This window comes from Nothobranchius furzeri, chromosome 3 (genome assembly GCF_043380555.1).
Source record: "Nothobranchius furzeri strain GRZ-AD chromosome 3, NfurGRZ-RIMD1, whole genome shotgun sequence".
Classification (NCBI taxonomy): Eukaryota; Metazoa; Chordata; class Actinopteri; order Cyprinodontiformes; family Nothobranchiidae; genus Nothobranchius; species Nothobranchius furzeri.
The window spans coordinates 5,329,235-5,343,525 of NC_091743.1; the positions used below are offsets into that span (position 1 = coordinate 5,329,235).

Below are 14,291 nucleotides of genomic sequence, written 5' to 3' on the forward strand. Positions count from 1 at the left end.
TTCAATTAGAGGAGGAGATGGGCTTAAAAACTCTTGCACAGAGAATCATTTTGGATTTACACACTAAAAGCTACTAATTTCCCAGGTCTTACTGGAGAATTAGATTTTGCTCCTTATTTATAATCTCATGATTTCTTACCATTTGTGTACCATATTTACTTATCATTTTTTCTCAAATTCTCTAAATCTAATCTAATATTTATAAGTATTCATCCTTACAATAGGATTGTTTAGATGTAAACAGTTTTTTGTGTTATACTGGTCATCCAATCAGAATGCTGTCTACCTGCCCAACTTCAGCAGGTGTGACTGATTAGCCTTCTTAACATGAAAGTGAGAGAACCTACAGACATTTAGAGCTCTGACGGAGGCCCTGTGGGCTGAAACGCGTCAGCATTCAAGTTTTTAACCATTTGAGCCATGTACTAATAAAGACTTTTATTTTTGCATCTCCTGAGTGCCTCAGATCTCCTTTTGCCAGCATACAATAATAATAATACTTTTGAGACTGATTTACACAAATCATACCTCGTTACATGAACAGGATGAAAATGATCTTCATCGCAAAATGTGTATTATGATAAGTGAGCTGCACTTGTATAGCGCCTCTCGGAGTCAGAGGACTCCAAAGCACTTTACACTACAGTGTATCACTCACCCATTAACACACACGATCACACACTGATGGTGATGAGCTACAATGTAGCCACAGCTGCCCTGGGGCGCACTCAGAAAGGTGATAAATAATATTGCTAAAAGTTATACCTGTGTGCTGGTTTGGCAAAGAGACTTCAGCTCAGATCATATTGGGAATGTAGCGTATATCTAATTTATTTTTATAGTTGAAACGTAGTTCCTTCCTTTCTGCAGCTTCTGGTGAAAAACCTGCAGTTTGAAGATGGAAAAATGATTCCTGCAGCACGGTATTTCCAGTCAGGAAGCAGTGCTGCTGTGAAACTCACTGCAGAGGAGGAAACCTTTGCCACGAAGATGAAGGTACAGATCCACTTTTTTAAGAGAGCAAAAACTTCAAGAGTCAGGAACATTGGTGCCAGACGTACGGTGCAGAGCTGAGCTTGCATGTGTCTTCTCAGGCTGTGTGGCAGAGCATCCTGACTAATGTGAGCCAGGTTGAAGACTCGACAGACTTCTTTAAGTCTGGAGCTGCTTCAATGGATGTCGTCAGGTAACAAACATAGTTTCTTCTTACTTTACCTTTTTTCTTGTTTAATGTTGTTTTGCACATGATTACATTTATTTTAAATTAACTAAAGAATGGTGTCAATAAATTCACATATTTATAAAATCAGATTTCCTTTATAGGGACATTTGCTGTATGGCCAACAGTATTGGGACATCTACTTTTGCACACACACATAAACTTTATTTGCAACCTTTTGTAATTGTTTGACATTTTGATTTTGAAACTTGATTGATTGTGGAAGAAGACTTGTCTCCATGTCGTCCACCTGCTGCTTCTAATGGATCTTCTGACCTCCTTTAACTCCACAGTCAGAAACACGAGGGTTGCATACTTTTCCAACTTGGTGTCTCAGAGCAAAGGGAATCCCAAAGCTTTCAGTTCCATTCAGTTTATTTATATAGCGCCAAATCACGACAAGAGTCATCTCAAGGACCTTCACACAGAAAATATTCCAATACAGGCCTGGGGCCTCATTTATCAAGCTTGCTTACGCACAAAACGGGGTCGGAAAACTGCGTCAGCAACGTTCCACGCAAACTTTGGGATTTATGAAAGAAAACTTAGTGGAAAAATGTGCGCAACTTTAAGTTGACTAAGGACCTGGCTTACACACATTATGGACATGGAGAGCACCTGCAGTGCTGCTGCTGAGAAGGAGAAATAATGAATTCCTGCAGCATTATCACTTGTACCGCTTCGTTTTCACACAGAACAAGACCCCCCATACGCGCACACACACACTCAGTCACACACACACACACACACACACACACACACACACACACACACACACACACACACACACACACACACACACAGCCTAAAGCGCAGACTACAGAATGCAGAATATCAGCAGGGGGACAGTTTCAGACAGAATGTCATGTGTCTGTGACAGTGTGTGTCCTGTCACTGTGACCCGATTGATCATGCGCCCTGGCTACTTGTACAAGGGAGATCTCTGTTTGGGTGACTGGTTAGCGAGTGTGACTTTCACCCGGGAGTCTGGGGATTGAGTCCCGATTGGATTTGTCAATATCCGCCACAGATCTTTCTGAAAAAATCACAAGATTGACGGCTTCAGCAACGCTGTGCCACTCCGTGGATTTTCTCTTATTTGTTTTGCAAAAGCACTTCCTGTCATTTCTCCACCTCACCCACAGGTACCTCAACTTCTGCTTCTGTGAAATTGTGCTTCCTTGATCTGTCTTGATCTACGGTCGCCATATCATTGGCGGAGCGCTGCAACAGCCAGCTTATGTATATGCATGAGATCCACAAGGCACTTTGCATTGACTATTTATGGCAGTAAGTGGGCGTGGTGAGGGCGGGATGTAACTAAAAAGCAGCTGAGAACCTTTCTAGATAGTCTCTGGTTTATGAAGCGGAGGTTGCGTGCAGCTGTGCGTACTCCATGTTTGATAGATCACAAACCTGCTTGGTGTAAGTACATTTGTTTTGCTGAGCTGAAGTACGGCTTTAGTAAGGATTCTACGCCATGTTTGATAAATGAGACCCCAGTTCATTCAGCCAATCAGTAAAAATGTTTCCTATATAAGGAACCCAGCAGGTTGCATCGAGTCACTGACTAGTGTCAGAGTCTTTACGGCAATCCTCATACTAAGTAAGCATGCAGCGACAGTGGAGAGGAAAACTCCCTTTTAACAGGAAGAAACCTCCAGAGGATCCTGGCTCAGTATAAGCAGCTATCCTCCACGACTCACTGGGGATGGAGAAGATTGTATTGTCCCTCTGGCTTCCCATACAGCCTCCATCCACTCTGATGGAGACTGTGAAATCTTATTTTCTTTCTTTGTGGATCAATGAGGTTAGATCTAGCATCTCTCCTTCAGCTTTATCTCTGCCTGTTATGATTTCAACCCGATAACTCCAGTTTCTTTGCCTGAGTTAACCAAACTAGTTAACTCTATAAAGACCTCTGCATGCCCCTTCAACATTTTACCTTCTTCTTTGTTTAAACAAAATGAGAATCTGCACACTTCAATCTGCGATGTAGGAGTTTATTGGTCAAGCTTTCGGTCAGAGACCTTCATCAGGAATACCTTCTTCTTTGTTTAAAAATGCCTTTCAATCTATCTGTCCCAGCGTGCTCTCTATTATTCCTGCTTCTCTGGTTTCTGGTCAGGTCCCTGCTTACTTTAAGAACACTGTGATCCACCCGCTTCTTAAAAAAACCCAATCTTGACCCATCTCTAAACTACTGTTCATCTCCATTATCTTGGAAGAGCTCACAGCCCCTCATGATGAACATAACATCTATGATAGCTTCCAGTCAGGTTTTCGTAGAGCTCATTCTACTGAAACAGCTCTTCTTAGGGTCTCTAATGACCTTCTGACTCACAGTGATGCAGGGGACTGTTCTGTTCTGGTCCTGCTGGACCTGACTGCAGCCTTTGACACTGTTGACCATCACCTGCTACTGGAGAGGCTGAGAGACTGGGTAGGCCTATCAGGAACTGCTCTGAAGTGGTTCTCCTCTTATCTTTTTGAGCTTTTTTCTCTGTGGCCGTCTCCAAGTTTAGATCCTCCACCACCTCTCTTACCCATGGTGTCCCCCAAGGTTCTGTGCTGGGGCCTCTGCTCTTCCTCCTCTATCTGCTTCCTCTTCAGCACATCCTGAGCTCCTTCAAAGGAATCTCCTACCATCTTTATGCAGGTGACATCCAACTGGACATCCAACTTCCTCTAGTTGGCACTAAATCCACCATCTCAAAATCTGACAGCTTTTCTCTAACTATTGACAGCGCCATAGTCTCCCCCTCCCCTCACGTCAAGAGTCTGGGTGTCATCCTCGACAGCTCACTTTCTTTCCAAGTTCACATTAATAACATAATTCGGTCAGCATACTTCCATCTACGTTCCATAAACCGTCTCCGCCCCTCCCTGACCCCTCACACTGCCGCCATTCTCGTCCACAGCCTCGTCACCTCCCGTCTCGACTATTGCAATTCACTTCTTTATGGTCTCCCCAACAAACTCCTTCATAAACTGCAACTGGTCCAGAATTCAGCAGCCCGTATTATCACCAGAACCCCTTCCTTTCACCACATCACCCCGGTTCTCCAGCAGCTTCACTGGCTCCCAGTTAAATTCAGGTCCATCTACAAAATTCTCCTCCATACCTTCAAAGCAATCCACAACCTCTCTCCTCCATATATCTCAGACCTTCTAAGTATTCACACCCCATCCCGTTCACTCAGATCTTCTTCTTCCATCCATCTTGCGGTTCCTTCTGCCCGTCTCGCTACCATGGGGAGCAGAGCTTTCAGCCGCTCTGCTCCTCGACTCTGGAACTCACTTCCCCCCAGACATCAGGAACATCGGCAGTTTTACCCTTTTCAAAACAAAACTCAAAACATACATGTTTAAATCTGCCTACAACCTCAGATTTTATTGAACTGTTTCTCTCTTTGCTTTTTCTTGTTTGGGTTTTATTGTTGTTTTATTGTATTTTATTGTTTTCTGTCAAGTGACCTTGGGTGTCCTGAAAGGCGCTTTTAAATAAAATGTATTATTATTATTATTATTAACTGTACATCTCCTTTAAGCCCCATGAGATGTCTAAGCTGCAGCTGTTACACACCTGCTTAGACCAAGATAAGACTGAGATCCTCATCTGTGCCCCAGGCAAGCTGGTTCCCAAAGCCACACACTCTCAGCTTGCTTCTCGTAGGAATCTTGGTGTGACTTTTGACTCAACTCACTTGTTCAGACCAGCTTTGGTGTGACCACCTGCTGATTCTGTTGATTCTTCCTGAATTTGCATGATGCTGGTTCTAACATTTCTCTCTTCATTCACATGTTTAAATGTAGCAATTGACTTTTCACCCATTTCTATTACGATATATGATTTAAAATAATTTACAATTTTTATTTATTGTTCTTTTGAAGCACCTTGTAATTTTTATCTTGAGAGGACCTTTTGAAAAAATGGCTTCTGCTTTTAATCTTTTTTCTTTGCTGCTCTCAGGCTTGTGGAGGAAGTGAAGCTTTGTGCCAGTAGCTGTCAGCTGCAAAATGAAGATGTCTACATGAACACCACCTTCCAGGATTTCATGCAGATGTGTGTCAGGAAGCTCAGAGGGGAGGACAATGACGAAGAGCTTATTGTTGACTATGTAAGTGTTTTGAATGCACGCTACCAGTCGTTATCAACTACTAAGAAGAATCATGCTGAGTCTTTTTCCTCATATATGTTTTAACTTCTCAGGTGGAAAAGGAAATTAACAAAATGACTGTAATGATGCCCCACCAGCTCTTCATCAAGGGAGAGTTTGTTGATGCAGAGGGAGGAAAGACCTACAAGACCATTAACCCCACTGATGGCACGGTGAGGACCCTGAATAACGTGTCACAGTTTTATCAAATAACTGCGGCGGGTACGGAAACTATTCAGACCCCCGTCAATTTTTCACTCTTTTATATTGCAGCTGTTTGAAAAAATCAGTTAAAATATTTTTTTCCTCGTTAATTAGACACAGCACCCCATACTGACAGAAAAAACACAGAATTTTAGAAATTTCTTCAGATTTTTAAAAAAAAACAGAAATTATACATGGTTCTAATTATTCAGACCCTTGTGACTCTTATATTTAACTCAGGTGCTTTCCATTTCTTCTGATCGTCCTTGAGATGGTCCTACACCTTCATTGGAGTCCAGCTGTGTTTTATTATACTGATTGGACTTGATTAGCAAAGCCACACACCTGTCTATGTAAGACCTTACAGCTCACAATGCACGTCAGAGCAAATGAGAATTATGAGGTCAAAGGAAGTGCCTGAAGAGCTCTGAGACAGAATTGTGAGAAGGCACAGATCTGGTTAAGGCTACAAAAAAATCCCTGCTGCACTTAAGGTTCCTAAGAGCACAGTGGCCTCCATAATCCTTACATGGAAAGTGTTTGGAACGACCAGAACCCTTCCTCAGTAGTATATCGCTGCAGACATGGACATCTCAGATTCACGCCTGCTGCAGATTCAAGCTTCTACTGTTTAACAGTTTCATATAAAAATATGTAATTATAGGTGAAGCTTATAAATAAATAGTTTATTCGTTGTTAAAGCTTCGGTGAAGTAGTTCTCAGAATACAAATTTGAAAACTTCTGAATAACTTTTAATAACAAAAGTTTTTATCATATTTATTTAATTGAAGTTGCTTGTAGAAACAAAATAATAAAAAAAACTTTTTCCAGTTTTCCTGGTTCTGGACATCCCTAGATCAACCACTGTCATGGATTTTATCGATATGTTTATCAATAACCCATTTCCTATGGTGAAGAGAGAAGGAGACAATGAGCAGACAAGTCAAACAGTTATAACTGTGCAAATGCTTCGAACATCTGCTCACAGGCTTTATTTATAGAGAGGAAGATAAGAAAGGAGGAGTGAGGTCATTGTGTGAGAGAGGGAGTCAGTGTGTGTATGGATGCAAGAATGTGTGTATGTGTGTGTGTGTGTGGGGGGGGGGTGGGGGGGTTGCAGAGAGGCATAGAGCAATACGTGTACATTCAGTTGATTGAGTCCATGATCAATAATTAATAACATAAGTTTTTCCATAACAACCACCTTGATGGACCAACACACACAAGGCTCATTATTTAAATACAGAATGCTGTGAAACTTTGCAATGATGAACTGAAAACATTTTATTAAAGTAAAAATTTTTTAAACCCAGCTGCATTATTATTGGTCCTTTGGATAGTTCATTTAGTTTTTTGTTTTCTTCCTTCTTACTAATTAAACAAATACTGTTCCACACCTTCTATACTTACTCTCCGATCGTACTCCATCTTGGAAGGCTAGCAAACAGTGGGCGGAGCTGTCTCAAAAACAGTACAAGCCTGAATCTGCGGTCTCCGGGTCTGCAGCGATACCCTCCTCCCCTTCCTAGAGCAGGCCGACTAGCCAAACTGAGCTACCAGCGGAGAAGAGCCTTGGTGAGAGAGGTAAAGAAGAACCCAAAGATCACTGTGGCTGAGCTCCAGAGATGCAGCCAGAAGATGGGAGACAGTTGTAGAAAGTCAGCCATCACTGCAGCCCTCCACCAGTCAGGGCTTTGTGGCAGAGTGGTCCATCGGAAGCCTCTCCTCAGTGCAAGACACATGAAGGCCTGCGTGGAGTTTGGTAAAGACCCCTGAAGGACCCAGAGATGGTGAGAAAAAAGATTCTCTGGTCTGATGAGACCAAGATAGACCTTTTTGGCCTTAATTCTAAGCGGAATGTGAGGAGATAACCAGAAACTGCTCATCACTTGTCCAATACAGACCATACAGTGAAGCATGGTGGTGACAGCATCATGCTGTGGGGGGTGTTTTTCAGCTGTAGGGGCAGGATGACTGGTAACAATCGAGGGAACGATGAATGCGGACAAGTACAGGGATATCTTGGACAAGAACCTTCTCCAGAGTGCTCTGGAACTCAGATTGGGCTGAAGGTTTGCCGTCCAACATGTCAATGACAGTAAACACACAACTAAATGGCAAATAGCCTGCATTTGATATAGCGCCTTCTAGAACCCTGGAACCCCCCCAGGGGGTTTTACAACACAATCAGTCATTCACCCATTCACACACACATGCACACACTGGTGGGGATGAGCTACGATGTAGCCACAGCTACCCTGGGGTGCACTGACAGAGGCGAGGCTGCCGAGCACTGGCGCCACCGGTCCCTCCGACCACCACCAGCAGGCAGCGTGGGTTAAGTGTCTTGCCCAAGGACACAACAACAGCGACAGACTGAGCGGGGCTCGAACCTGCAACCTTTTGATTACGGGTCGAGCTCTTAACTTCTGTGCCACCGTCGCCCTCAAAAGCTAAAATAACAAAGGAGTAGCTTCATGACAACTCAACAGCAAGAGCCCTGACTTAAAGCCACTTGAGCATCTTTGGAGAGACCTAAAAGTGGCTGTCCACTCACGATCACCATCCAACCTGACAGAAGGAATGGCAGAGGACCCCCAAATCCAGGAGCTGGCCCAGGTGGCTGGGGAGAGGGAAATCTGGGCCTCCCTGCTTAGCAGAGGTGGAAAGTAACTAATTACATTTACTCACATTACTGTAATCTGCAAGTAGCTGCGCCCTTTCATGTTGACTTTTTCCAGTTAGCCTGTGGCGTCACACAAGTAAGTAGGAAAACACTGGTGGGAGTGAAGCAGATGTAGAAAGAAGCAGGATAGCAACAACGCTGCAGCACATCGGTAGGTACTGTACTGATTAACATGCCGGATTCATGCAGAGTCTTGTGGTGATGAGATTATCAGAGGACCACTTTCATGGCCTTGTCACTTGCTGAAGGGGAGTCCTCATGCAAGCCATAGCTCGGCTAAACTTAGATGTTTACATGCATTTTTGTAAAGTGTTTACTAATTATTGTAGGATTTATCTGTCATTCTTTCAGGTGATATGTGATGTGTCCCTAGCCCAGACAAGTGATGTTAACAAGGCAGTGGCTGCTGCTAAAGAGGCATTTGAAGAGGGAGAGTGGGGCAAGATGAACCCAAGAGACCGAGGTCGACTCATCTACAAGTAAGGGCAGACACACACACACACACACACACACACACACACACACACACACACACACACACACACACACACACACACACACACGGAGAAAAGACAGCTGGGGAGGATTATTTTCCCACGTTGTCCGTGACGCTTACCCTTCAAACTGTATAGTCATTCAGCTAGCGGTTAGCATTTTGGTTGTACTCACTGCCCTGGCGATCCATTGGGTAGTTTTAATGTTGGAATGGTGTCAATCTAAAATCATTTTTATTCTGTTTAAACAAATAGCAAAAAACTAATCTGCTTTTCCTTTTTGAGTCTTTGTTTTCAACCGAAAATAGATTCATCACTTTGGTCAGCTTTCAGGCTGTGTTTGAAATGTGCTATAGAAATAAAATGGTATGGTATGTTGGACCTTTGAACATACTAATCTCCCCATTGGTCGTGCTGTATTCTTTAAAATAAATGATTTCCTGGTTAATAGAGAGGTACTTATTTTCCCGATAACCATCCACCCATCCATCCATCCACTGTCTGAACCCACTTTGTCCATGTAGGGTCGCGGGGTGGGGGTTCAATGGGCAATCAGCCGGGATACACCCTGGACAGAGAGCCAGTCCATCGCAGTTTCCTGATAACCACAGAACTAAATCCACTTCACCAGTTTGAAGTCAAATTGTTTAGCTGCATAAAAACAACTTCTTCTACAGGTTGGATACAGGTCTGTAGTTATCGAAGTACTAAGACCAAAATCATTCTTTGTCAAAAGGGGCTTCGTGTAGTTTTGAAGGCAGTTGGAAAAACGCCTCTCTGAAGAGTTATTTACCACAGCGTATTTAAAATCTCACTCTCAAAGAAACCATAACATATCTTAAAAGTGATGTGAGAATTGGTCCTAAAAGGCAGGCAGTGGAGTTAACGTGGGAGAAAATTTTAGCAAGTATCTGCATCAGCCAAGACAAACATTTCTAATGCTTCCTCAGATAAAAACTGTGCCTCAGACTTGTTCATATCAGCATTTTGCTCAGAGGAAAGATTGGATCTAGTACAACAAATTTTATTTCTGAAGCGATCTGCAAAATGGTCTCATGCAGCATGTAAAGGAGGCATAGAAGGTTTTTTTAATTAGTATTTATTAAGAGATTAATTGTATAAAAAATTTTGGGATTGCTCCTATCTATGATGAGGTTTGCCGAGTAAAGCTTAACTGCTCTTTTAACAAACAAAGGAAAAAAACCATACATATATAGTTATATATGCACATACTGTGGTCTCAATACTAGTTGCCCCCCACCGGCCCTGATGGTGTGTCTCCTCCCACTCACTGTGCCGAAGAGCTAGCCCCAGTGTTTACGGGCATTTTAAACTCCACACTGGAAACATGTCATGTGCCCGCCTGCTTCAAGATCCCCGCCATCCCTGTCCCCAAGAAGCCAAGGATCACTGGACTCAATGACTACAAACCTGTGGCTCTGGCATCTGCGGTCATGATGTCACTTGAGTACCTGGTTCTGCCCCACCTCAAGACCCTCACAACCCCCCTCCTGGACCCAGTTTGTCTACAGAGCCAACAGGTCTGTAGATGATGCCATCAACATGGCTCTACACTTCATCCTGCAGCATCTGGGCTCCCCGGGTACCTACGCCAGGGTCCTGTTTGTGGACTTCAGCTCTGCCTTTGACACAATCCTCCCAGACCTCCTCCAAGACAAAGTGTCCCAGAGGAACGTGCCTGACCTAATCTGCAGGTGGGTCATTGACCTCCTGATGGACAGGAAGCAGCAAGTGAGGCTGGGGGAAAATGTTTGTGTTTCTTCCCTCTGCTCTTCTTCCTGTTCACCAATGGCTGCACCTCCAACCACGAGTCTGTCAAGCTTATCCAGTTTGCAGACGACACCACCCTCATCTGATTCATGTCTGACGGGGATGAGTCTGACTACAGAACGGAGGTGGAACGGCTGGTGTCCTGGTGCAGCCACAACAAGCTGGTGTTAAACACCCAGAAGACCGCGGAGGCTGTTGTGGACTTTAAGAAGCACACAGCACCGCTCCCCCCATAACCCTGTCTGACACTCCCATCATGATGGCGGACTCATTCCATTCCACTTCCTAGGCACCACCATCACTCAAGACCTCAAGTTGGAGCCCACCATCACCTTCATCATAAAAAGGCCCAGCAGAGGTTGTACTTTATGAGACACCTGAAGACCTTCAACCTGCCAGCACAGCTGATGAGGCAGTTCTACACCGCAATCATCAAGTCCATCCTCACCTCTTCAATCTTCAATGTGGTATGCAGGAGCTACCACCAGGGGCAAGAAGAAGCTGCAGCGTGTCGTGCGCTCTGCTGTGAAGGTCATTGGCTGCAAACCCCCCTCCATACAGGACCTGTACACCTCCAGAACATTGAGGCGTGCAGGTCGGATCACAGCTGATCCGTCTCACCTTGGACACAGTCTCTTCGACTCGCTCCCATCTGGCAGGAGGCTCCGATCTATTTGGACCAGAACCTCTTGCCACAAAAACCTTCCGTGGTTGGACTCATGGATGTCAATCTTAGAACTGCCCACTCCAGTTGCTTTGTTCCAGTCACATGACCCTGGGGCTGTGTTTGCACCTGAACTGACCCGCTCTGACCAGTACCTACACTGACTTGTACAGTAGTAGCTGCTTCCCTAATTATTGTGTCCCTATATCATTAACATTTCATTGTGTTTATTTCTTAATTCTAATTTTGCTTATCATTGATTATTTCTTGCACCAAGTACGGCAGCAATCCTCTAATGTTCTGATTCTCGCACTTATGACAATAAAACCGTTCTGATTTTGATTCTGTTCTTGGTGCTCACACAATGGGGTTTACCCCAGTGAACGAGAGGGTAGCCTCCCTCTGCCTACATGGGGGAGGACGGTTCCAGACTGCTGTCTGTGCTTATGCACCAAACTACAGTTCAGACTACCCACCCATTTTGGAGTCCTTGGAGGGGGTGCTGGAGTGGTCCTTCCGGTGACTCCGTTGTTCTGCTGGGGGGACTTTACTGCTCACGTGGGCAACACTTGGAGAAGTGTGTTGGGGGAGGAACAAATACCTGGCCAGTCGTTGAAAGGGGCGTTTTGGTTTGTAAACGGGAATGCCCCTTCTTCTAATTTGTTCCTGAAATGTTACTTCACTTCAGATATTTCAAAATAAGATATTTTCTCCGCTCATCTATTTGTTCTCCATCTTTTTTAATACAGTTATTGATCATCTGTGCTCACCCTGCCCTTTCATTTTGTGTTGCTGGTTTGACGTGAGTGCACTCCACGCTCTGCGAACCTGAACCTGCGTTTAAGCTCCGCCTCCTGCTTCATCCACAGTTTGTACAAATATTAAACTCGAAACGTGAGACAAGGAGTTAACTCAAAATGGGAGACTGTCAGTAAGTTGGGACACAGACTTTTCTCCTCTACTTCAGTCTCTCGTGAGAAGCGCACCTGAAGCACTGCAGTTAGACAGGAAGGAGGAGTGGCTTTTCAAAATAAAGTAAAATATAAACGTTTCATGATATTTAAATTGATTTCAAACTACATTTATGGTTAGTAAATATAGGCAATATATTTCACGCCTTACATTGTTTAACAATAGTGTAACATGTTACAATTTGTTATGGTTTGACTTTTATGTTGAAGGCGGTGTTTTTGGCCGGTTGTGTGGAGAGTTCCGGTTCAGTTGTTTGGAAAGAGATAACGAGCTAGTTTGAACGGAGATTGTTAACATTGTTTTTTCTTGGAGTTAAGGCGTGGGCTGTGGCCAACAGTAACCTGGAAAAAGATCTAAAACAGAAAGAACAAGTTGGAGTCATTACAATATCTTTAAAAAAAATCAACAAAAATGTATTCTACAGGTGTGGCGACTTTTAAATTGCCATGGTGGTGCAGCATGATTCATTAGTGTAGACTTTTATTTTGACAAACGTAACAGACAAAATATTGTGTTTTGATGTCCATTCTGATTGGTTAGTGAAAAGTTACAGTAACCCCCATTAAGGCGTTTCTGTAGCCCAAGCAGAAACGCCCCGCGGCTGGTTGGACCCTGCTCGGAGGAACAGCCCCCTGATCTGAATTTGAGTGGTGTTTTGTTATTGGACTTCTGTGTTCGTCACAGATTGTCCATTATAAACACCATGTTCGGATATTAAGATGTCCATGTATACTCTTGGCCCTGGGATACCTTAGGCTGCAGCTTGATGATCAACTTTGTTGTTGTTGTTGTTGTTGTTGTTGGACACTAGGGTGAAGAGAGGGGCATGGCTATCAACTGACCACTACCTGGTGGTGAGTTGGCTTCAATGGTGGGGGTGGATGCCAGTCAGACCTGGTAGGCCCAAACGTATTGTGAGGGCCTGCTGGGAACATCTGGCGGAGTCTCCCATCAGAAGGAGTTTTAATTCCCACCTCAGATAGAACTTCTAAAACATTCCGGGGGCAGCGATGGACATTGAGTTAGAGTGGGTCATGTTCCGTGCTTCGCTTGTCGAGGCAGCTGAACAGAGCTGTGGCTACAGGGTCGTCAGTGCCTGTTATGGCGGGCACCGACAGTTAGGGATGCCATCAAGGTGAAGAAAGGGTCATATTAGGTCTTTTTGGCCTGTAGGACCCCAGAAGCAGCTGATGGGTACAGGCAGGCCAAGTGGAATGTGGCTCAGGTGATTGCAGAGTCAAAAACCTGGGTGTGGGAGGAGTTCAGTGAGACCATAGAGCAAGACTTCCGTATCTTCAAGGAGATTCCGGTCCGCCATCCAGCATCTCAGGAGGGGAAAGCAGCGCACTACCAACACTGTTTATAGTGGGGATGGTGTGCTGTTGACCTCTACTCGGGAAGTTGTGGATTGGTGGGTAGAGTATTTCGAAGACCTCCTCAATCCCACCGGCACGTCTTCCAGTGAGGAAGAAGAGTCTGGAGACGTTGGGTTGGGCTCTCCAATCTCTGGTGCTGAGGTCACTGAGGTAGTCAAAAAGCTCCATGGTAGAAAGGCTCCTGGGGTAGATGAGATCTGCCCAGATTTCTGCAAGGCTCTGGATGTTATAGGGTTGTGTTGGCCTGGGGTGGTAATGCCCCTATTTAAAAAGAGGGGCCACTGCATGTGTTCCAGCTACAGGTGGATCACACTCATGAGCCTCCCTAGTAAAGTCTACTCAGAGGTTCTGAAGAGGAGGGTTCAATGGATTGTCAAACCTTGGATTCAGGTGGAGCAATGCAGTTTTTATCCTGGCCAAGGAACACTGAACCAGCTCCATACCCTTAGGGGGTTCCTGTAGGGTGCATGGGAGTTCGCCCTGCCAATCTACATGTGTTTTGTGGTTTTGGAGAAGGCATTCGACTGCATCCCTCGAGACACCATTTAGGGGGTACTTCCGGAGTGTGGGGTACCAGGTCCTCTGATATGGGCTGTTATATAGGGATATGACTGGTGCCAGAGCTTGGTCCGCATTGCCAGCAGTAAGTCGGGCTCTTTTCTGGTGAGAGTTAAATTCTGCCAAGGCTGTCCTTTGTCACAGATTCTGTTCATAACTTTTATGG

At 44.6% G+C, this 14,291-nt stretch overlaps 1 protein-coding gene across 3 annotated transcripts in view; it reads left to right on the forward strand.

Moving 5' to 3' along the window:
- LOC107385971 (cytosolic 10-formyltetrahydrofolate dehydrogenase) overlaps nucleotides 1-14,291 on the forward strand; it is an 80,809-nt gene that overhangs the window by 38,182 nt on the left and 28,336 nt on the right. For all 3 annotated transcript variants that reach the window (XM_070549135.1, XM_070549136.1, XM_070549137.1), the window contains 5 exons: nucleotides 871-996; nucleotides 1,095-1,186; nucleotides 5,193-5,340; nucleotides 5,433-5,552; nucleotides 8,622-8,749. In XM_070549135.1, coding sequence (XP_070405236.1) covers nucleotides 871-996; nucleotides 1,095-1,186; nucleotides 5,193-5,340; nucleotides 5,433-5,552; nucleotides 8,622-8,749 — 614 coding nt within the window. The remainder of the gene's footprint in view (nucleotides 1-870; nucleotides 997-1,094; nucleotides 1,187-5,192; nucleotides 5,341-5,432; nucleotides 5,553-8,621; nucleotides 8,750-14,291) is intronic.